This window comes from Prinia subflava, chromosome W (assembly GCF_021018805.1).
Source record: "Prinia subflava isolate CZ2003 ecotype Zambia chromosome W, Cam_Psub_1.2, whole genome shotgun sequence".
NCBI classification, from domain to species: domain Eukaryota; kingdom Metazoa; phylum Chordata; class Aves; order Passeriformes; family Cisticolidae; genus Prinia; species Prinia subflava.
This window is the reverse complement of record NC_086282.1, coordinates 3,364,219-3,389,200: the sequence shown is the minus strand read 5'-3', so window position 1 is coordinate 3,389,200 and position 24,982 is coordinate 3,364,219. Positions and strand designations below refer to the sequence as shown.

General features: G+C 42.5%; 1 protein-coding gene across 1 annotated transcript in view; it reads left to right on the top strand.

The window, feature by feature from the left end:
• Positions 1–24,982, top strand: part of LOC134563376 (ephrin type-A receptor 5-like) — a 234,604-nt gene that overhangs the window by 206,240 nt on the left and 3,382 nt on the right. Inside the window, 7 exon segments of the mRNA XM_063421260.1 lie at positions 1,249–1,374; positions 2,396–2,581; positions 6,143–6,204; positions 7,332–7,541; positions 9,295–9,444; positions 14,601–14,794; positions 17,729–17,884. Coding sequence (XP_063277330.1) covers positions 1,249–1,374; positions 2,396–2,581; positions 6,143–6,204; positions 7,332–7,541; positions 9,295–9,444; positions 14,601–14,794; positions 17,729–17,884 — 1,084 coding nt within the window.

Here is a 24,982-nt window from a genome sequence, read left to right as displayed (position 1 = left end):
AATAATAGTTTGCACAGTAGGTCCCCACCTGCCCCTGCTGCAGGCCCCACAGAGAACTGAAGATTTGAACAGTCCTTATATGTGCTGAGCTATTCACACCTGTATGTTTGCATCAGATCTTTCTAGTGAGGCATTTTGGTTAGTTCCTCTGTCTTTGCTGTGTGAACCAAGATGTTATTAATTTTTTCTGCTCAGCACATAACAACCCAACATTTTTGTGGTCTGAATGCATCAGTCCAAAATACCTGTTTGAAACCTTTGCTTCACCCCAACCAGCTGTGAGGACCAAGCCCACTGCTACTCTTCAGCTTGGATGCCTCTGCAGAGGTGTGAGGAATAACACCTATTTCCTGCACCTAGGAAACTTTCAGAAATGCTGTGTTAATGGCCTTGTATAGAAAACCCCTCTACGGTGATGCTAGAAAGTAAATCTCATGGTTGCTATCAGTCCTTCCTTCATCAAGAGCTGTGGGATCTAGGGATGGGTAACAGTGAGGTGCCTTTTGGGGTGGAAAAGGCAAAAATTGTGAGTGAAAGTCAAATTTCTATTAGTGCTATGTAATGAAAGCAGCAGGAAGCAAATCAATTAAGAGCCACAGTGTAATGTAGCTGTCTCATTAGACTGATAAGGAATTCTTGATGTGAGTAACCTTAATGATTGTCAAAACAGACTTATAATATGGATAATGGAAATACTTTTTCGCTTCTCAAGTCCTGGAGAAAAAGCCTGCTACTGATTATATTTATACTGATACAACCCACAGGCTTTTACTGCAAATATGCAGTTCTTTCAAATCTCAGTAACTCTGTCTGAAATAATATGGGTGATTGATTAGTTGATGTGTGACTGGTAGGGCATAATTTATTTCAGCTCTCCATCAATCCCCATCCATCCAGCTTGCTTTGCAAGTTGCTCCTGTAACATTTTGCTATTTGTACCTTTCCTCCTGGTGTTTGTCTCTGGTTCCAGAAAGGGATTCTTTTCTACCAGACACCAGACTAACCCATTACACAGCACCAAAAGGGATTTTTAGCTGCACATCATTCCAGCTGAGCACTGTTGTGGTTTTCTAAATATGCTGAAGTTGCACATACATCACATATAAACTAAATGTCATTTTTCAGGAATGATACTCATTTTCACCACAGAAATAAATTTCCAGGGCAGCAGAGTGCAAGGGACAGGAGTGTAATGCCCATTTTCTGTGATGTCATGTGCCATTAAATGTGTTTAATTTGTGTTTGCAGTTAAGCTGCCTGGAGTGAGGACCTATGTTGACTCCCACACCTACGAGGACCCTAATCAAGCTGTCCACGAGTTTGATAAAGAAATTGAAGCTTCATGCATAACCATTGAAAGAGTTATTGGAGCTGGTATGGAAATGCATTCCGTGACCCTTAGCAACATGAAGGGTTGGCTTCCTTAACATGAGAGATCTGGAAAGGGCTGTGAAAAATTTGAACTGTTAGGTACCCTGCAAATGAAGCTGAGCATGTTCCAGCTGAAGTTTGGGACACACCTGTCATTGTATGCAGTTTTGAAATTCAGGAGCTGAACTGAAAATGTCAGAAAATGGTCACAAATGGTCAGTTGAGCTGTTTTAATGGATGATAAGAGAAAGAAATCACTTAAGTTTCACATTCTTTTTACCATTTGAACCTTTTTATCCCGCAACATTAAGGTCAGTCTTGAAGCAAAAATTAAAAATAAGATATCACCTGGGACATTAAAAAAGCACAAGCCAAAGTCCAGAGCTTTAAACTTCCTTGGTTAAAAGAAGAAACTCCATATTGTTTCCAGTAAAGCTGTTTGTTTAGACTTGCATCCAACATTAGGAGTATTTTCTGTCCTCTGAAATTGTGAGTTCGGACATAATTTAGTGTTCACCAGAAAAAAGTCCATTTAGGTTACTTTTTGGGAAAGATAGTAAAAAAATTGTAAAGATTTTATAGTCTATAAAAATATATGTTACTATGAAAGGCTGACAGCTTTCCATCTATGTAACTTACCAAAGGAAGGTTAAGAAGCAAGTGGTTTGAGTTTTACAGCTATCCACACATGACAGTGGTATAGGGTATGACAGGACTCTTTCATATAGTAAATAAAAATATGAAATGAGAAAAAAGCCCAGTGGAATATAAAGCATAGCTCTTTAAATATAGGAAAATTACATTTTTACTCAAAGTTTTCTTGTGCTTATGAGCTACTTGGCTTGTGGTACAGTGGCTGTTTGAGATAGTCATCACTGCGATGTTCAGCAGTCCATATCCATGGATGCAGGGCAGCCCTTTGTGCTTTTGATCAGCCAAGGCTGTGCTGCATCCTCTAGACAGAGGCACAGTATGTGTTCCCTTGATGTGGTGTGATCCCATTCTTCCTCATTTTCTTCTGAACGTGAATTTGGGGAAGTCTGCAGTGGGAGACTGAAGCTGCAGGGAAAGTATGAGTTTCCAGTGGCTATCAAAACCCTGAAGGTGGGCTACACAGAGAAACAGAGAAGAGATTTCTTGGGAGAGGCAAGCATCATGGGGCAGTTTGACCACCCCAACATCATCCACCTGGAAGGCGTTGTCACAAAAAGTAGGTACAACTTGCTGTGAACTGTTCTCTGTGAACTTTCTGTGAATTCTGTGTGTGATCTCTAACTCTGGCTGTTGGGAGAGTTGGTTGGGGGAGAAAGACCCAGGTGATGCCTGTTCTGAATGCACTTTTCATAATTTCTCCAAAAAAAGTTTTGCTTTCCCGAAGCAGGGAAGAAGAACAGGACTGTAGGTGAAGATAGGAATGTATAAACCACAATTAAAGCAAGCTCCCTCTGGGATCCACTAGAGATGCACCTGATAATAGTTGCCCATGGTGCTGGAATATGGGAGGGATTGAGGGCATCCCAGCAAGAGAGTTACTGAGGTCTGACTACTCAGTTAGCAAAATAGCCCTCTGTAACTTTTCCAGCCCAGTTCTTCTCCAAATTACTGTATGCACTAAAGATAATGGCAGGGAAAGGGACAGCACTTCCAAATGTGCCCAGGGCAAGACTGTATATGCTGTGCTGAGGTTGTGGACAATGTGTAGAGCTGTTGTTATTCATCCATTTTAGAGCATTGGAGGATCTACTTTATATCAAGGACTATTTTGTTGAAAATAACTACTTTATTTTAAGATGTGTTTTAAGTGAAGAAGCACCAGCTTCACAGGTGTGAATGGCTGTCTCTCCTCTTGACTTCATGTTTGGCAATGTCAGAGTTTACTTAGCTGCTGCTGTTCACGTGGTGGCATTTGGGGCCATGTGGCTGCTCTCAGTCATTCCTCAGAGGAAGTGTCTCCAACATTAGCTCATTTTCAGAGCTGCAATAGACAATGTACAGAGGCTCTAGCTGTGTGGCCTTGTAACTTCCACAGTCAATGATGTTTTGTAATCAACAGCCTTTTCATGCATTTTTCCTTGAAATTGCATTTTCAAAAACTTCTAAGAAAAAAATAACCAAAAATGGATTTCTCCCAAAATTTTAATAAGTACCAAAATCTCTCAGGGACACCCTGTGTAAGAGCTCCAATTTCTAGCCCTGCAGAGATGTGGAATATTGGGCAGAGAGCGAGTGATGATTATACATCCATGAAAGCTGCTACTGACTTGGGCCTGGGTCTTTCTGGCTGCTGGGGCCTTAGGGGATGGTTGGAAATCCCACTTTTAGCGAGAATGTGCCTCTCTAGCAATCTGCCTTTTATATAAAGTGGCTGTCTACTCCAAAGGCTATGGAAACACAGGGAGCTCTGCTTCGAAATTGGACTTGAAACAACTGGAGTTTGAATTCAGGAGGATGTACGCACCCAGAACCTCTCATAGCTCAGTAAATGTTTATTTCTGCACTCAAATATTTTTCCAGCAGACATCTGGAGCATTTTGTAGGTTTTTCCCATTCTTTTACATGGACCAAAATAAGCTTTATGAATAGCTAACTATTCTGCTCTCTCAAAGTATTTAACTTCTTTTATTCTTCAGTATCTCAGCCTTTTGTAGAAACAGATCTTTAGGTTAAAATGTCTTTGCTGCATCATGATTTACTTTGGAAGTAAATTAAGTTAAATTGAATCAGGCCATTTTTAATTCGGAATGAGAATATTGTTGTATTTAACTAATATAGTTCAAATGTACACCTTAGTTAATTTGGATTAATCATTATCCCTTTGCAGACAAACCCTCAGTTATTTCTGCTTAAAAAAGGTAGTGACAGTTTTCATTTGCTGCCCATTTGGTTGCACTGATGGTGTGCACATTGCATTAATGTGCACACCACTGACATGAGTGCCATCCACATATATTTTATGACTATGTAATGCCAGCGGGAGGAAGCCCTGGTGACACAGAGAATCAACCCAGCACTTTGGAAGGACGGATGTTTACTTTTAATTTATTTTGTAGAAAGTTATCTATTTGTGTCCTTATTTCCATGCTCTGGGATACGGGGTTGATTTATTCCATGATTGCTGCCAACCTGCAGCAGTCAGATAATGAAACAGAAGTGCCAGAAATTTTACTTTTTTTTTCTCTGATGGCATCCAAACGCAGGAGTCTGGAGGAGGTCCCCCAGGGGAGTGGCATAACAAGACACCGTTCTCACTGCAAAGCTGCCTTGAAGTGTCAGAGATAAGGGACACCATGCTACAGTTGGGTATTTGGCTTTTAAAAACAAAACAAAACAAATTAACATTTGAGATATCCCTGGAGTTTTCTTTCCTGCAAAGCCACTGACATGTTTGCCGTCCAATAGCAATGGCCCCCCCGACATCTCTCCTCCCTCCTACATTCAGCGTAGGACAGATGGCTATCACACTTAAAGATGGGCCCCATCGTTTCATTTGGGACTCAGCAATATTTTTCATGGTCCCAAGGTGCATTTCTCACATCAAAAGTAATATTTAGGGCAAGTTTCAAGTTTGGTCAACAGCTGGGAGAGTAACTTAAAAGAATTGAAGTAGCACAGGTCCTTCATGCTGCAAAGGTAGTGTTTGCACAGCAATGAGTATTTTGAGTGACAGGTTCACAATTACCTTTGTTATGTACATAATTAAGCAGTAAATTAGGCAAAATAGTTAAGGTAATTGAAAATAGGAAAATTAAGATCTATCTAAATGGTAGGACATGAGTTGATTTTTAGTATTTACCTTCATGTGCATGTTATGACACACGGCAGATCTCAGAGATAATTTCTATAAAAGACATTTATAGTGCACTTTACAAATAACTGACAGCTCTTCTTTTGTCTGTGCTTTGTGCTAGCTAATGGAAATTGATTTAAATAAAAAATAATTTACATGTTCTTATAAGATTTCATTGAATTTACAAGGGCTGGAGCACACCACATTAATTATTGCTATGTCATTGTGGCAAGCTAGCGAGAAATTAGATATAAAAACTGAGCAAAAACTATATATAATTGCCATTAAAATGACTTGGGCATGAAAATTATTCAAACAAATTTGGAAAAACATTATTATTCCTGCCAACAGTAGGGGACCCGGTCTTTTGTTAAGAACTTTTACTTTGATTTCCGCTTGCACTCATTCCACACTTAAGGAGCTTTTGTTCTACAGCATAGATACTCCTTTTCTTACTTCCAGATGTGTTTACAAGGGTAGTCACATGGAATTACTTGTATTACAAGGAATGCAATCCCATCCTTTTCTGGTCTTGATTTGGTGGCTACCAATATCAAGCTTCAGATCATCCTTGTTGCTCTTGTTGAGCTCTTGTTGTTACTTCAGGGTGTTAAAGCTTGCAAGAAGGGTCCAAAGAGGTTGCTGTGTGCAGTTTGGCCTCTGCAAGCTTTCAGCTTGGTGGAGACAAGAACAAGGCTGCCAGTGTTCAGCTTGCAACATCCTCTTCAGTCATCATCTAAACTTTCTAGGGCTTGCTATCCTACCCATAATATGATATTACTTTTTCATCCCCTCCTCTATTTCCCTACTTCTGTATATATTCTGGGAACAACTCTTGTCATCCTGCTTGGACAGCAGTGTCTTGGTGTAGATCTACTGTTGTATGGCTGTATATCCAGATGCAGACACACTATTAAAAGACTTTTTTATTGCTCATGTTTTTTAGATAAATTCCTAACAAACTCATGCACTTTTTTTTTCCAGGCAAACCAGTAATGATAGTGACTGAATACATGGAAAATGGCTCTCTGGATACATTTTTAAAGGTATTACTTTGATCCTTTTTCCAGGGGGACCTGGGGACTTGGTTAAGGTTTGAGTTCTTTGTAGATGGTACTGTCAGAGTGTTGCCATGAATTTTCCTGGTTTGCTGAGCATTCATATTAAAGGAGAAATGTGCAGTTTCTCACGCTGGTGAATTGTAAACACAGGACCATGTTTTGTAAATATTGGCAATGTTATGAATTCCTTCTCCAAGAGAAGGGGAGGTTGAATGACAGCCTCCTGGACCAATGTGGTAGGAGAGGTGGGGATACCCTTCTCCAATCCATGGTCACCTTGCCACAGGTATATAATGGCAAAATAAACTAAGGGGCAGGCTTCGGCCCTGCTGCTCTGCTGCACCCAGATCTGTGTCCCCAGTCTGTTTTCTGGCTAGGCCTGCACGGTGATATCAGTGAAAATGTTTTCTGGGTGTTGGTGCTGTCTGGAGGCAGGAGTAGCTCAGTTGTCTCTTTGATCTGCATTTACACAGCATTATGAAGGACCTGGTGCAAGCAATGATAGAAACAGCTAAGAATAAATGGGAGGTTATTATTTTATTTTAGAGGGCAGTTGACTGCATGGAAGGTATTAACTTACCCTGCAAAATGTTGTGTGGTTCTACAGCAGATCCATACTGCAGCATAGCAAACCCCAGACTTGTCAGAGTTTTTCCATGAAATGTAAACACTAGAGAAGGGAGAGTGGGGGAAGTGGTTAGAAGTGCAATGTGGCAACATGGGGAAGAACCTTTACCCCCTCAAGCATTCATGAACCCCTACAGGTAGGATTTCCATGCAACTTGGTGCCATTCAGTTGCCTGACCAAGAAACAGCCCAGCCCTTATACACGTGTTCACTCCCAATCACAGTCTCTTTATCAGTCACCAGTAGAAGCAGATCACTCCTTGATCTCAAGTTAAAAGAACTACATTTCTCTAGCTTTGTCTCTAGAGATCCTAATCTAAACAGTGAAACTTAGAAAAGCTTCATGGTCAGAGCATGAGAGTAATGAATTATTAATTTTCCTGGTTTCCTTCCTTGGAGACTTGCCTTTGCATTTTTATTCATGCACATACAATGCTGAGGGTGCAGAGGCTCTCAACTCATCAAATGTCTCCTTCCTTTTGCAGAAGAATGATGGGCAGTTCACAGTCATCCAGCTGGTCAGGATGCTGCGGGTCATAGCATCAGGAATGAAGTACCTGTCTGACATGGGTTACGTGCGCAGAGATCTGGCTGCCAGGAACATCCTGATCAACAGCAACTTGGTCTGCAAAGTGTCGGACTTCGGCCTCTCCAGAGTCCTAGAAGATGACCCTGAAGCAGCGTACACAACCAGGGTGAGTTACAGGGTTACCAAACTGGTTGAGCTCAAGTGAAATGTATTTCTTCCCACATTTTGGTGTTCAGGCTCTCTAGCAAAGAGGTTTCTACAAACTCAGAGCCTCTAAACTGTGCAAGAGGGTTTGATCAGGTGATATCAATAAATTGTCACCAGATAAATTTTGCAAATGCCTTTAATTTATAGTGGGAATGGCCAAATAACACAGAGCTTAACTAATAACTCTTAAGTTTAAGTTGGGTACACAAGTCAAATAGCAAACTTTGAAAAGTTGCCATGCATCCAAGCTCTATTCTGTCCTCTTTGGTGGATATGAAAGGGAAGAAAGAGCAATTGCTTTGCTCAGGCACCCATCCTGTGATGTGAGCCATGGTCTTCTGAACAATTTGACCCTTTTAAAACATTGGTAAGTCTGTAATGAATGCCCATTGCAAATAATGCACATTGCCCTCAGCATTACCCAGTTGAGAGTAATTTTTCCCAACCCAAGAAAGAGCTTCTCCAGCATCAGTGCTCTGCCACTGCTCTGCCCATGTGACACTGGCACTGCAGAGAGGGGTGGGCAGGACCAAGCCTCAGCAGCACAGACTTAGAGAGAGCCTCCAGTATTAGTGGCAGTGATTTGCACACCTTGGACATGTCTTATTACTGTTTTTCCAAGGGTATTGTTTAGTGGGTGATGGGAGCTGTCTGGAGTCATGTTCCCAGTTCCTGTGGACATCTTGGAAGGGCCTTTCAGCTTTTGTCAGTCATGTCCCCGTGATGGGACTCAGTGCACAGCTGGACTGGCACTTCCCTGCAAGCTGAAGGGCTCTTGGCCAGCCCTGCTGTGGCTCCCATGTGCTGCCATGAGCTAATTGGCACTGCACTCAAGGCATGCGCTGCTGAGCTTGTGAGTGAGTAATTATGGGAATAAGAGACTCTTAAAAAGTGTCTTTGAAAATGTGTTCCAAATCCTGTCTTTTTCCAATAACAAGCACTGTTAGGAGGCATGCAGGGAGATCTTCCAATATTTAGCTCAACACAGAGAGGAAGGGACTTCACAGTATAATATTTTTTATATAAATCAAGGGAGACAACTCTTTAAACCCAATGAGAAAAGTATTCCTTAATCCAGATTCTCCTTTCCCTCCCCTTTCCCTTCTCAGAGCTGAAGTTTGATTTCTAAAATGATAGAAAGGAGAAAAGGAAACAGCAAAGCACATTTGACAGCTGTGGCATCGTTTTCAGTCCCACAGCAGAGGCCAAGCAGGCTGGTCTTTGCACCCACAAATTTCTGTGCCTGATACACAGATCTCTCTGCAGGACCAGGACTGCATAAAAAAAAAAATTAAAAAAGGGAATTACTTCTGCAGCAATTTGCATGAAGCCCTCGTTAGATCAAAGTCTTCCTCAGCTTCACAACTGTCTGTTCCTCCCCAGCTCGCTCTCAGAAATGGAGGAACTGTATTCCCTTACCAACCCATGCAACATAATTGAGATGTTGATCCTATACATGTCCCAGCATTCAAACAACAAACCTTCAGGACAGCCAATTAGTAGGCAGCCTACAAATGCTTATGGGCTGAGATAATGTGGAAAGGGGCCCCATGCTGTCAAACATATTTACTTTAAAATTCGATGTCTCTTTCCAGAGAGATAATAACATCCCTTGGTGCTCTGAGAAGAGCTGTTTCAACTTTTTTTGGATGTTCTCTGCCCTCCTCTGCAATCTGTTTTTTGGGGTTTTTCTCCATTTCTTTTCCATTTAGGGAGGGAAGATCCCCATTCGATGGACAGCCCCTGAAGCGATTGCCTTCCGCAAATTCACATCTGCCAGCGATGTCTGGAGCTACGGCATTGTAATGTGGGAGGTGATGTCCTATGGTGAGAGGCCTTACTGGGAAATGACAAACCAAGATGTAAGCACGTGCCAGAGCTGCTGTGTGATGGGACTTTGAGGGCTCAGGATTCATTCTGCAATCAGAGAGGCAGGATGGGGACAAGAGGAGAGCTGCTGTAAAAATGGCTTTGCTCCCCCATGCCAGACAGAAATGATCCTCCTGTTTGATGCTCTCTTTTTTTTTGCAGCAACCCAGAACAGGCTGTGCACAGAGGAAAATGTGTCTGCATGGAAGCAAGCCTGCTTCCCCCAGCAGACCACTGAAGCTTCACTAATGCTGTTAGAGCTGGAGCCTGTCCCTCCTCTGCTTAATGACAAAGGCCTGCCAGGGGATAGATGCTGATAAACTGGCAGCATTTTAGTTGTGTGTTCAAACCCCTGCTGCCACATAAAGCTGAAACTCAGGAGAGTCATGGTAAGAGCTTTGTTTCCCAGCAGAAAAGCTGGATGATTTGATCTAGTGACAGCAATCCACAGAGCTACATCTTGGTTGTTCTTGCACTGCTGATCTCAAGAGAATAGTTTTGCTCCAGTTGCGAACATCTTGTAAGTCTGTGCTTGCACAAGCTCTCATTCATTTGTACAGTACTCTTCAAGTTGTGTCCCTTTGCTCCTGAATTCCAGTGCCCCCCTGAGCCTCTGACCTCGAGGTCACCCTCTGAAGCATCTCTAAACAGTGAGATGCCTGGGAATATTCTCTCCCACCTGACTGCATCTCCAATCCCAGCCTGGGTAAGGATTTCTTGATCCTACTGCAGGGCTGCATTCTACCCTGATCTCACCATCAACATCTGTCCTTGTCTAAGGCTAAAAAAATTTAAGCCTGGGGTAACCAGATTTTCTAGGTCACTCCTTCCTCTTCACAACTCTGAGAATTATGCTTTGCAAAGGTCTCTGAGAATGCCAGCTAGTCGTGGGGTCAGATTCACCACAAGGCATGTGGAGCAGCCCTGCTACCTGTGGAAATCCTACTGCTGGATGGGTTTCCTCTGGTCACAATACTTGGTGTTTCATCCTTTCTGCTTTTTTGAGCAGCATTCCTATTCCAATGACTTTTCTGCCATTTCACTGGCAGCAAGGGCTCTGGCTGAGCATTCTGCTCTTCCTGAGTTTTGTTAGCGAGCCTTTGCCATCAGTGGATGTTACTACCTGTCATGCTGAGCTCCTGTCTCATCTCACTTTGAGTCCAGGCATGGAAACGAGGAGTACCTTTGAGATGGTCATGCCATGCTTCTTGCCAGAGACCTGAGCACGCTATTTGGCATGAATGCCCCACTGCTCCTGCATTGCTGAGGCTGTCACATTTGCAGGAAGTTCAGTAAACCAGCATGTACCTACACAGGGATTTATCTTAGTCAAATACAGGGACTTGCTTCCATAGTCTGTGCAGAGAATGCAGCAGTTGAGAGCCAAGCTTTTTCGTTCACACTGAGCACTGTAACTATCTTTGATGCTGATGCGCTGGCATAGCACAGATGCTGTTCAGTAAATGCCAGGCCAAGACTGAGGCTGGTGCCAGTGAAGTAATATTCTGTGGCCAGGGGAGTCCCTTGTCTGAATCATAACACTATGAGCATCCACACTTTACAAAACTGTTCCAAAAAGCCCAAATGCCTCTGTGTTCTGTGGGGCAAAGATTTACCTGGAGTGAAAGCAGAAAACAAAGGACTAGTGAGGTGTTTATGAGCATCAGTTCCTCCTTAGGCTTTGCTTGTGTAACCTCTGTGTTACTTGCTTCTGCCCTTTGTGCAGATGATAAGTGCCTCAATGGTGGTGACATAGGAACTTAATTCAGTGCTGTGGCATATTTCTCATGCAATTCTTCCTCCTTCAGCTCCTGAAGGCCTCCTCTTATTTCCCCCTCAGCTTGTGTTGACAGAAGAGTCAGTGGTGTTAGATACAGTGTTGGTTTTTGTGCAGAGGAAAAAGGAGTCACATAAATTTTGGACTCTGTTGCACAAGAGTTTCTTGTTGCATGGCTTGTAATTAAAGCACATCATTTTCAACCACAGCTGATGATGAGCAAAATTATTCTCACCGTGTTACAGATGGCTTGCTTTAAAGGAGGTGAAGTGCAACAGGGCAGGAAATGTTTTAATGCTACAAATCACATTTTAAAGTCATGCTGATTTCCGGATGGCCCTTTAAAAATATGCTTTGGCTTGACCACAAGATAAGGCTTTGATGCAGAAATTATTGAGAAGAATACTGTGGCCTGTGTTGCATAGGTTGATAAGCTAGATAATCATAGTGGTTGATTTTTAGTGTTCAGACTGGTGAATCTGTGAAAACACCACTGACTGTTGCTTTGGTTTACTGGAATAGACTATCCCAAATTGTCCTCTCCTAAACATCCAGTTCGGTCACCCCAATCTATAACTGAATAGTGCTTGTCCAGAAGAGAAACAAAAGTGTTTCCTTAGGTGAAAATTCTAAATCTTCAAGTCTTACAAAGCAGTACACACCAATGAATGGAGCAGCAAATGTCCCATTTTCTTATTTTCTAATCACCGTGGTGGCTACAAGTGACTCAGTCTTTGTTGTTTCGGGTTTTTTGGTCCTCTTACTGCTAGACGCCTGAAGGCACCTTCAGATGCAAGAGTCTATTTCAGCATCCTAGCTTCTTGCAGTATTTTGATACCATTTACATTGTATCACCAGGACAAATGACATCCTGTAAATTGAGTTAACACTATTGATTGTGATGTTACTGCCAGGAATATCCAGCATGCATAACCCCACTGCAGCTATAGTTCAGATATTCTGATCTGGTGCCAGATGGTCTGCTCCCTGTCTTGCTACTATTTTCTTTCTTCTGTAGCTGGAGGATGACCCATTATTGTTATAAATACAGACATGGACACAGCAAATAACATTCTCATGGCTGTGCCACACTGAAGCTTTTTCTTTATAGGGCAGCTGCAAATTTGGAATCAGGGACCAGCTGAAAAGCATGGTGTGAAGAACAGAGAGTATAAATAGCATGGTATGGTGGAGCTGGGAGCCACAGCCAGGCTATAGAAGAGATTACCTTGCAAGTGCAGATTGGGTGGAGAGTGGTGTAACTGCTCCAGCAACAGATGAAATCTCAGATGGGCACTAAAGGACTGCACATGTTGTGGCCCAGATCTTCTGATGTGCTTTTTACTCTTGGAGGAGATCGTAAAACCTCACCTAACTGCTTCTCTGCTGTGTACATCCTCAGAGAGTTTGAGGTTCCCACTACTGCTGCTCAGTTGGCCTGGCTCATTCCTGTGACTCTTACACTTAACAAAAAGCTCTGTGATGGAGGACAATTTAAAAACAATCCATGCAGTCCTGAATTTTGAAGCCTTCTGAAATGCAGTGCTAGCCTGACACAGCTCATCCTGTACTACTCATCTAGCAGCTAAAAACCAAGACAACAACTTCCATGCTAACCACAGAGCCTTCTTTTTCAACACAGGATGTTTTCAAATTATGAGGCAGTGCCTAGAATGAATGGCATTTGAGGTAGTCTTTGGAGTGGACAATGAAGCACACATGGTGTTCATGTGGACATAGCAAATATCTGCTTCCAGCTCCTTTTCATCAAGGAATCTTGGGAGTGGAGGGTGTGAAGATGGGCTGCCATGACTCCCTTGGCACAGACACAGAACCTTGTGGCTTGAAACATGAGCTGCATTCTCCTGAAAATTGTAATGGTTCAAAATGGGAACTGCTGGGCTTAAAGCCCTTCCACAAATCTGCCCCAAACTGGGGAAAACAAGTTGCCTTCTTCAATTCTGCCCTCATTTCTGCCTTTCAAGAGGGCAGGCAACATATATGCATACCACTTGTTTTAGGTAGAAAACCATAGATGGTTTATATTTGAAATCAGTGCAACAACTCCCCTGGTATTAGTTTACATACTCCTGGGCTGACATTTTAAATTCCTGGCAGAAAGGTGGCCACACTAAGAAACTACTAGACCCAGACAGTATTGAATGATATATGAGATGGTTGTTCTGCCTCTGCCTTGAATCCATCCATCAATTAGCATTCAAAGTCTCTTTTAAAATACAGTCAGACTTTAATTACTGTATGTCTTAGGGTGACTTTATGATGCTTGTATCCCAAATCGTCTGTTCTGTCTGTGCTGTATATTGAGTTCTGTGCCTTTAAGACTGGCTCTGAGAGCAAAGCAAGGAACGAAGAAGGGCCAAGTTTGTTTTGAAAACAGCTCTCCTCCTACACATTCCTCTCCAGACTGAGTTCATCTGAAGCACAGACCGGTGCCTGTGACAGAGATCTTTTTTTTCTTTTTAGTTAGTTTAGCTAGCTAGTGCAGAGAAGTTCCCTGGACCGTTTTTTTTCCCTTTTTCTTGGGACTCTTTGAATCTGCTCTGGACTGAAAACCCCAGAGAAGCACCGAGGGCTCGCACCTGCGGCCCACCAGGCCTGGACCTCCAGAGGGACTGGGACTGATAAAGAACTGAGTGAGCTGAGCCACCCACGGCGAGGATTTTCTCAGGTTTACCATCTCTGTTTGGAGCAGCAAGAGGTTTTATTGTTTCATATTATTCATTCTTTATGCTTGTGGGCATTTTGTTGTTAAACAAATAGGTTTTTTCCAGTTTTCTCCAAGGAAGTTCTTTTCCTGGACCGGCTGGGGGGAGGAACCTTTTGGGTTTGCTTTCCAGAGGGACCCTATTCAGAGGTTTCCTCCCAAATTTTCCCTAAACCAGGACACTGTAATACAATTTTGTGGTCTAGCACATGCCTTTTCATTTAAAAAGAAGCCAACATCTGAATAAACAAAATCACTGCACTCCAAGAAGATGCCAAAAAGCCCTGTAGGCTCTTTTTCATGGATTTAGCATAGGCTCTGGGAGTTTTCTGGTATATAACGTAGAGACCACAACTGAGCTTCGAACAAGTGCAACCAGGCAGTCTGGCCCCCCAGTTGCAGCAGTGCCTTGGCCTTCTAGATTAATTTTGCAATGACTAAAAATTAAGTTATTCAACCCATCCCATGGAAAATACGAAAGATAGAGGGGTTTACTGAGTTTGCCTCTCATGTGCAGAGTTGGGGGGTGGCAGGATTTTTTTGTGAGCATATTGCTGATCCCAAAAATCAAATTGACTATGTTAAAGTCAATTTGCATTTGGGGAAAAGATGAGGGGAAGAAAAGCCTTGCGTTTTGTGTCCTGTAGGTGATTAAAGTCGTGGAGGAAGGCTATCGCCTGCCAAGTCCCATGGACTGCCCTGCTGCTTTCTACCAACTAATGCTCGACTGCTGGCAGAAAGACTGCAACAGCAGGCCCAAGTTTGACGAAATTGTCTGCATGTTGGACAAGCTCATCCGTAACCCGAGCAGCTTGAAGACATTGGTTAATGCATCAAACAGGTACAGACTCAGCCCAGAACCATTTCTCAGAGCAAGCTCCTTGTCTGAAGACCCACCCCTGGGGTCAGATTCCCTCTGATTATTTAGCCTGCATGTGTTCTTGGGTGAATGTTCCTTCAGCTTTTTTATGTCCAGGGGGGTTGACTCATATCAACTTTTTCTGTTGCAGTTGGCAGCCAAGTGAGCGATTCACTCACTCTAAATGCAGTGCTGCTACCACAAAGAAAATTACCTTGGTCTGTCTTTCAGAAACAGGAGTTTCAGCAGTACTTTGTGACAAAACTACCTGTGCTCTACTGCAAGATTAGAGAAGGCAAGACTTGAGTGCATGAGATAGATAGTAAATACTGCTCCAATTATCTGCCTGTTGACTTTATCTTGGTAATACAAATGAAGAGTGTCTCTTGAGGAAACTCTTAGGGTGTGCAAAGCTCATGGATGTCCAACTACATCCTTCCACAACTATTCCCAGGCATGCTAGCCACCACTACAAGTCGTGACAGTCTTGGTAATTGCAAGAGGAGGTCTCTGGTTCCCAAAGTGTTGTACACAAACCCTTTGCTAAGACCACATTAAGTGAATAGAAAAGCCAGTTTGTATTTAAACATGAATCTGAATAGCTACACAGCTACAAGTAAGGTAAACACAATCAAGAAATAAAGCTGCACTTGGGGAGAAAGAGCTAAATAGTCCTGGAGAGACTTTTTCTGCTTTCACTATAAGCACACATTTACTTCTGAGCCATTAATGTTGCTAATCAAGCAGTCTCTTGCAAGGTCAAAAAAGTTTTATATATGTGTGTGTGTGCATATATATATATATATATATGTATGTGTGTGTGTGTATTATTGCTGCTTCACTGATGGCAGTGGAGTTCCCCAGATTAACAATGGAAAAGACCCTTCAGAAAAGTTTATCCTCAGAGGAGAGACAAAAAAAGATATGTTGTTTTCTTTAAACAGGAATGAGGAAGATAAGATTAGGTTAGACTGGTGGTATGGGCCAAAACAGATATACTGCTGTGAACTTAGTCATTTGTCCCCACACCTTCCAAGTGAGCCTTGCACAGCTGCATGTGGCACATCTCACGTGCTGCAACTGGACATCCCTGTGGTGGCATGTCCCTGTGCATGGCATTTTGTGCACTGAAAGACAAGAACCTGAAATTTCTGTTGATTTTTAAATACAAGATAGATCTTGTTTCTTGGGCTATTTTACATGTACCATTTGCCATCTGAAGAAGAAATTATTCTTATTAGCAATTAGATGTAACATCAGTGCCAGCAAACCTGCAGGAAAAGGTTTATGACAGCATAAAATATGAGGTTTCTCTTTTATTTTCAGCTCAGAACAGTTATTTTCCAGGCCTATTGCGTGTTTTTTCCTGCACTCTTTTATACCAAACTGTTATGCCAGATGAGGAAAATAGGCAGGAAACCATTTTCTTGAGCTGCTAAGCACCTTGCTGATGTTTTATTCCATTAATGGGTCCATGCAATTCCAAACCTCTCCTTTTCAGAGCTGCTGTGGATATTTTTGATATGGATGGAGCACCTGAGCAGTCAGGCTTTGGGGCTGTGTTTCTATTCTCATAGATTGCTGTGCCCAGACCATAGTAATTCCAAATGAATCATAATTTCAATATAGAGCAGCTGTAAAGGATTTTTTTATATATGTAATTTGTTCTTTATGGAAATTCTCATTAATGCAAATAAGGGAGGAAGTCACTCTCTACATTACAGTGTGTGCTATGATATCACTAGGTACCTCCTGACATTAGTGATGAAAATCCACTTCTCATTATGATTACTTAGGAGTTTTGAATTTCTCATGTGTATAAAATGTTATGGGAAGCCATTATGTTCTTGGTACGGCAAGTATTCACATTTTATTAGACCCTTCAGCATTGCTAATAAATAAACAAATAATACTAATGTGCTCATAAAATATATGAAGATTCCTGAAGTTCTATAATAATATAATATCCCAGCTCTCCTTCCAGTTGAAAGTCTTTTAAGTGTAATAGCCACCATCAGAGGCTGACCCAGAAAATGGTGGGGTTTTTTACCTGTGGGTAATGATCTTTACGCAGGGCTTGTGTTAGCTGTGTCCCATTTACAAAGCAGGGAACAGACCTGGTTTCTTTCCTGGCTGACCTTGGACAAGCCCTCTTTGCTCTCTGCACATCATTAGTGGGGTGGTGGACCCTGCTTGTGCCAGGTAGTGCATCAGTGCTCCAGCCGCGGGGAAGAGTTATTATTTGCCTGAATTGCTTCCTCCGTGAGTGGCACAGCTGAGCAGGGAGCAATTGCCGTGGCAGGGTCTGGAGTGAGGGTGTGGGAGCAGGAGTGTACCTTTGTTTGAAGGGCTGGAGCGTGGCTGGAGCACTGGAGCATTGGTGCTCTCTGCAGGCTCCTTGGATGCTGTCGGCATCCAAACTCCCCCCCCCGCCCCGGCTCTGCAGGACCAGCCTCTAGACTGTTAATGCTCCCTGGACTGCCTGCCATTGATGGCCGCTGCTGGGAAATGTAATTTGGGTTTTAGCTTCCAGGTTCTGCGCTGTCTTAAGTTAATTATGAGCTTTAAAGGTGGAGGAAAAGAGCAAAGCAGGAGTCATCAAAAGATAAGACTTGGAAGTAGGAGTGACTGGGGGAGCCTACTTGTGGCCAAGAGGTAATGGGGATGGATACCACTCCTCTCCTCCTCTTTCTGCTTGTGATGAGGACCAGAAAGGGTCAAGAATGGGTGAGGTTGCAGGTGAAGTGCTGTGTTTGATACATTGCATATCAAGCCTGCTAGCAGGATTTAGGCTGCAGCAATCACTGAAAATAGAACAAAAGAAACATTTTTACCATAAAAAAATGCAAGCAACTTGAGTCATGTGTATATCTCAAAACTGATTCTCTTTGCTTCTTTGTTTTTGCTTATCTATAGAGTGTCGAATGTGTTGGTAGAGCACAGTCCAGTCAGGAGTGGTGCTTACAGGTCCGTGGGTGAGTGGCTGGAAGCCATCAAAATGGGCTGATACACAGAAATCTTCATGGAGAACAGATACAATTCAATGGATTCGGTGGCTCAGGTGACCCTAGAGTGAGTAGTGTCCAGATCATTTTTACCTCATTTCTTGGAATTGCAGTGGAAGGAGGGAGGAGAAAGACAAACCATTCAAAAATATGCAAGGATGAGGCTGCAGAAAGGGAAAATGTTATCCTGTGTTTGCAGTCTGCAGTCTCCCTTATAGCATCTCTATTGATAACAAGTGCAAGCGAGACTAAAATTTACAATCACTACATTGGCAGCCAGTACTTTGCTGGCTCCTTTACTCACAGAAATTAATGCATGAGTTTCTGTAATTGCCAGGCCATCCTCTTGACACCATAGCAGTTGATTATTTGGGGTTACCAACAAAATAAACCCTCTACTCTACTAGTGAATGTATAGGTGCTAGAGTCCCTGCTGAGACATCCTGGCTTCACAGCAGATGAGCAGATGTGGTTTCATGGCTGATCTGGATAGAATCAAGTGAACAGTGAAGCCCAGTAAGGTGTGGAAATGGTATTCAGCATTAAGAGAAGTAGGTAAGAGCTGATGCCAGTGCAAGAGCATCAGCAACCCACAGCTCTAGAGGACAGGCTTCCTGAATGAGACCCTTTTTTCTGAATGTGCCCGTGGTTTTTGCACGTGGGTGTGACTGCAGTTGAGGCAACAGCCTTCAAATTACTTGGTAAATGCCTCAGGGCTGCTAATTTGCTATGCTCCACCTTTAATTGCCTGCCTTGCTTGTGTAATTGTGTCAGTACTTTCCTGCTGCTGCCTGCGCTGTCTCAAACTCACCTCAAAGCCTGCCTTTCTAGCTGGGTTAATTCAAGCTTAGTTTACTGCAGGCAGTAAGGCAGAATGGGAAGAATTGTACTCTGCTGCTTTGGAGAAGGTTGTGTCTCCTCTGACCACATGCAGATTGCCACTGCACATACAGAATTGCTTCTGAGGATTAAGAATAAACCAAGAAAAGTCCCCCCACCCCACAAAACTGCAGCATTTCCTCCTGTCTGCCACAGTGCTTGCTGTGGAGCTCACTGTGCAGCACAGGAGTGTGATGCAGGTCGGTGAAATCTCCATGGAGTTCACTTTTCCATTACATAGATGGAGGGAGTACAGGAATGTATCTGCTCTCATTCTGATTTTATTTGCTCCACTCACACCATCAACATTTGCCCCTTACACCTGGACTCATCCAGTCTTTTATCAGCCAATCACATGAAAACCCTGAGCTAGGGATCAAGTCCTCTCCAGCAACTGTCTGGGAAATCAGTGTTATAAATGTTCAACCAATTCCAAATTAATAAATACTTTTATTAATTATCAAGAACTAACAAAACAAAATTTAGAATAAGCCAACAATCGGAAGTTCAGTGTCGAGTCCCGGAATCGGCACTGGGTGAACCTTAGCTATGGCCTCTAGCGCACCGTAACTCCCCCTGTTCACAAATCCAGTCTTTCAGGGGTCTCCTTATATACAGTTTATTTAGCCAGGGGCAGAGTATTTCTCCACATCTTCTTTGTCTTTCGTCTTTTCCTTCATATTCATGGGAGTTCCTCTCTGCTGTCCAGTCTGTTGAATGGTTCTTCCAGTCTGTTGAATGGTTCTTCCAAGGGAAAATGAATATTAATTCAGTTTCTCAGAATTGTGAATGGAGAGGTGAATGGAGAGGCGTCCCCCAGATGGTGGAGGGAGATCCATATCGGTCCTAATGGCTGGATCGTTCACAGTTCCACCACCCAAGACGACCCATCTGGATCCACCTTCTTTTCTATTGCTAATTTTGTATTTCCTGGTTTCCCAACAGGGGTATTGTTCATCCCAAATTCCTGGCAGAGGCAGTTGTCCATACTAAAAATCTGTCTGTCCCAAGCCCGACCGACTTTCTCATTTATTTTACAGAACATTTGTTAATTTATATTTTATATACACAATAAACACAAATTATCCCATGTCATTTATCACATCATGGTGCATGGATTCTTATCTAGATCCTCTTTTGAGCTCCTTAGACCCTTACATGTTGTTTCACAGCCTTGTCCTGCAATTATGTGTCATGTTACTTGGGCTTTTGAGGACTCCACAGTTTAGTCTGATAATCTACAAACATTGACCAAGGAAGAGGGCATCCATCCCCAGGCTGTTCAGCATCCACACAGCAGAAATAGCTAGCCAGAGTCTGATAACCAGAGCAACTTCTGGTAGAAAATGCAGGTTGTCTAAAATCCATCACAGATTTATTGCTGTTTGGTTTAATTAGTCATATCAAAGTAGAAAATCAAGCTTCTAGCTTGTTCCTCTTCAGAATTTTTCTGCAGTTTCAAGAGCTCTACACGAAATGCTAAGAAGTAAAATGCTTTTGTTTGGGTGACAGAAAATGTTGACTTGAAACCCAAATTAGTGGGTGTTTTCAACAGCAAATTAGAAGTTTACTTACTTGTGTAACTTTAAGCAATCTTACTGTTATAAATGCCAATCCACTTTGCCAACTGAAATATAATTTGGTTAATTAAAAATCAAATTACAGAATTTCGGTAAAACCAACAAGTGGAGTTACAGTGACAATAACCCTGGATTGTCAAAGGGTGAACCGGAAAGCAGCCTCTATCGCACTGCAATCCCCCAGAGTTCCCGAACCGGTCCCATCTGGGGTCCAGGTTTTATACAGTTTATTTTGCCCCTAGCATAAGATTTCCCCACAGTTCTTTGTTTCCTTGGAATAGTTATTGGAATGCATCGCCCTTGTTGGTCTGCTGAATGGGGTGTCCTATGGGAGGGAAAAGTGTCAATTTCAGTCCTCTGGTGAGTGAATGGAAGCTGAAATTTTGAATGGACAGATGTTCTCCTCCGGTGATCAGCGAGATGGTGAAGCTCTGATGACTGCTGCTTTCGGGAGGAGAACTGATTGCTTATCTTCGTGTGTCCTCCTTTCTGATGCCAATGACAGCATCTCCAGTTCCCCACATTTCATTGTGTCCTCCTAAATGGTGGGTTCTGGGTGTTGCCTGACTCGGAATTCGTCAATTCCGCGGCTGGCTGGAACTAAGGTTACATTCTACATAACATATTTACAGTTTGTATTTACCAAAACGTGATTTAACATACTATAATCCATAAAAACATGAATTAACCCACTATATTTATCACATTACTATCCTTCCTACACCGTCTTAGCATCCCATGCTGCTGACAAAAGTATTTCTAACCTCCAAATTCTTAAAGTGCAACACTTCAGATTATGAAATAAAATCTTTAATTTGACTTTAAAATTTAACTGTTTTCCTATGTTTACTCTTTGGTATTCCAGAAATTTCAAAAATGTCCCCCAAAACCTTTTCAGGCAATGCAAAAAGTGCTTTAAAATGTTTTTTCTGATTGTCAATGTACCAAGAAACCCATTAGCCACACAGTTCTAGCCAGAAAGTCAAGTTGGTTTGAAAGTCTTTAAATAAGATTATAGCTGCCAGAGATACTCTCTCACCAGCTGCAAACCTCCTTGAAGGCCCCCTCCCCAGGTCCCAGGATGTCCTCTATGGCACAAATGTCATCCTACTGGTCCCAGTGGAGAAAACATGTCTGGGCTGCTCAGTTTAAGCTTTCTTCTGGGCTTATAGAAGAGCAGAGCAGTGCAAAGGAGCTGATGCCTGGCAGCCTGGGGGAGCTTTTGGGTTGGTTTTTTTAAACTGGAAGGAGGCATTTCATGGATCCATCTTCCATTTCAGTTGAAGATGAAAAGAAGGTTGAAACCTATTCCAGCTAGTTATCCATGTCGGCAAATAAATTCCCCCTCCCCACTGCAGCTGCCTGTGGACAGAGATTCTTGCAGAGATGCCTGCTTGGTTTTCCTCTGTCAGCCCACACACCTTTGCATTGCAGAGGTGGATTGTCAAAAAGGCTTGACCCCACTCAGGTTTATTTTTGGAAAACCTGTGGAAGATTAATCAAGAGGCCAAGTACCCATCCAAATCAAAACTTCTGTCTCAGAAACAGTAAAAAAAGAAAAAACAGCAGATTCCCAGCTGTTGAAAAAAGAGAAACCATCATAGCAGCTCAAGAGAAGTGTCATGTATTGAAGTCCTGAACTCAGGCTGATGTAAACTGGCAGATTGCCCTTAAAAAATAAAGTGAGGGAGAAAAATGGCTCCTGGTGGGCTCAGCTGAGGCTCTCATGGGTTCTCCAGAAAATAAACACCAGAACAAGCAAAGTTCTTTAAAGGTTGATATACTGAGAGGGATTGGTTTTCTGGAGGTTTTCTTTTTTTCTCCCTGTAAAAGGGAGCAACAAAACTTTTTGTACTCTACAAAGGAGAACTCAGGTTAAATGTTCCCTGTCATTTTTAATAGAGGCAACTGTTCTGTATATTCCAGAGCTGGGACTTGGGGGGATCGGGTGAAAAGATGATCCAAACATCTGAAAGTAGCTTGCTTTCCCCAAATGACATCAGTAAAACAATCTTTACAATTTAAGAGGTTGCTTTCAAATACCATCCAAAATGATCATCACCAAATTCAAACCATGCAGGAGACAGATGTAGAAATTAGGTGGATAACTGGTGCCAGAAAAAGCAGGAAAAAAAAAGATAAATGTAAATAATTTCTAAAATCTACTGAAAAAAAACTACTAGTGCTATAGGAAGAGTTGGCCATAACACTGACAGGACTGGTAATTGTGGGTGCCCAGCTTGTGGCTTCTTCACAGAACCTGGTTGAGATATTTGATGTTCAGCATTTTTTTTAAAACTTCCCTCCCCTGACATGAAAAGCAAAGTCCTGATTACCATTCTGATTCTTTCAAACTGATGGCTTAATGCATTTATTCCAGCAAAGAGTAGTATTAGTGACAAATTTCTGAATGCAAAAGATTTAAAATCTAAGATCGATGAATATCACCCCAAGTCCTAAGCTCTGCCTACTTAAGCAAAGACCTGAAAATGTATGTGTTCAAACAAAGAGTGATTTCTACATTTAGCTCTAATTCTTGCAAAGAGATGAATCACCTTGTGAAAAGTGGAGCCTCACCCTCCACCCTCTCTTTCCAACTGGATATCAGACTTGAAGGGAACCTTTCCAGTGGACCAGACCTGCTCTTTAAACTTGTGGACCACCTAGTGACTTTGTGTCTGGAACTCTTTCAATCCACTGCAAGAATAACTTTACCAGGACAATACTCAAGAATAGATAGATACATGACATGAGTTTCAGTCTGACCCTTGACCGGACCAATTACTAACCATGTGGGCTACATATTTTCACCTTTTGAAAGATCTGTACTCACTGAATCTCAGGACACCCTGTTGTTTGTTATTAAATGAAGAGCTCTGAATGTTTGTAATATGTGTTGTGTTGCTTTGCATTGTATATATTTTTCTTCTAAAATAAAATAAATTATTTATTAAAAGTTATACTGGGTGAAGAACATTTAGGAGTTCACCTGCTCTAGATGCTTATTCTTAACCTGAAATCTCAGTCCTGGGATTGTGATGCTGTGTCTGCTTCTGAACAAATTCTCATCTTGTAATCAAGTAGAATGGGAATTATGAGTAAGAGCAGATGAACTCTTAAAACAAATTTTTTTAAGTCCTCATTTCATGCACATGTCCCTAGCAAGTGGATTCCTCTCTCTTTAGCATTGTCTGAAGGTCTTTGAGGTTCTTCTTGTTTCTTCTCATTCAAACTGACAACTAACTCCATGAACAGTCCCAGTCTGCATGGGCAATTGTAGTTACACCACATGCAGAAGAGTGGTGAGATCTGCCCTGGATGGGAGATGAAATACAAATTATCTGTGGTAGGCTGACAGCTGCTGACCATGGAGATCTTTCAGGACTGTGGCCCTTTGCTTGCATGACTAAACCAGCTGGTGAGGGGGTTGTATTTTATGTGGCAATCCAGTCTTAGTCTACACTGTGTTTGGCAAACTGGTCCATGGTGTATAAGTAGTTCTATTTGTAAATAAAATGTTTTAAATCTATTTCTTACAACATGGAGACTGTGCATTCAACCCTTGCAAATGGAGGCTGTTGCAGGGAAGGGGATACCGTGTTGTCACTGGCATATTGCAGCTGGGCTTCCATGCAAGGCAGTGGTAAGAGAGCAGCTGGCATGCAGCTATGTACAGGCTGCTTGGGAGGAACTGACACCAGTTTTCCCCTTAATTTCCTTGGCTTTTTGGTCAGCTTAGGTAAACCTTTTAATACCTTGTTGACAAGTGATTCAAATTCTTGCCTACTTTCATTTCCAGCCCTATATGAATGAAAGAAAATATAAACTTACTCCCTAAAATAAGAATAAAAGTTGTCTCATGGCTGGGGAGGCCAAGCATATTGAAGCAGGGAGACTACCCAGCTCATGGGTGCACAGATCTTCACTGCAGAAGCACACACAAAACCCAACACCAGGGGTCAGGTCACTTACACAGCAAGGAGCAGCCTGGATCCTGATCGCAGGTGTTGTTTGCCCGCGGGTCTCAGTTGTGCCTTTTCCTGCAGGGAATGCACATTTTTATTGTAAAGCCTCAGTGGATGTCTGCACACATCTCCTCTGCAGAGCTGAGCCCAGTGAAATTTCCACTTGGCTGTAGTAACATGAGCCAGCCAGCTCTGGACTGGAGCTGAGGCAGTTGTTTTTGCAGCCCTTCAGCACAGTTGTTGGGAGTTTTTTGTCCCCAAAACAGCTGATTTGTGCATCCAATTCTGTTCAAAATTGTCTTCTGCCTTACACTGCTTTAAGTCCTTCAGCACCGGGTGCATGGGAGTATGCAACGTGCTGTAAGTCATGCTTGAAACATCGGAAATAAAGCTCCTACATTCTCTAGGCAGTTTTTAGAAAGTTTTGTTGTTGTCTTTGCTATGTGCAAGGTGACTTTTGAATAAAGCTGCTGATTTTTATACTTAGCAGGCATCTGGTTCAGGAGCTGTGTCTTCTGGTTCATCTTTGCTGAGGTGAAAGACCCCACAATAGTGTTTTTCCCCTCTCTGAGTTAAACCAGAAACTCTTTTTTCTTCTTTCTCTCTTGTAAATCAGTGAGACACTCCTCAAGGGTATTGAGTTAAGGGGATACTATATGGGGGGAAAAGGCTGTGTAGTGAAATGTGGGTGGGGGGGGTTTATTGGACTGATGGGGCTGTGTGTAAAAGGCCAAGACATGC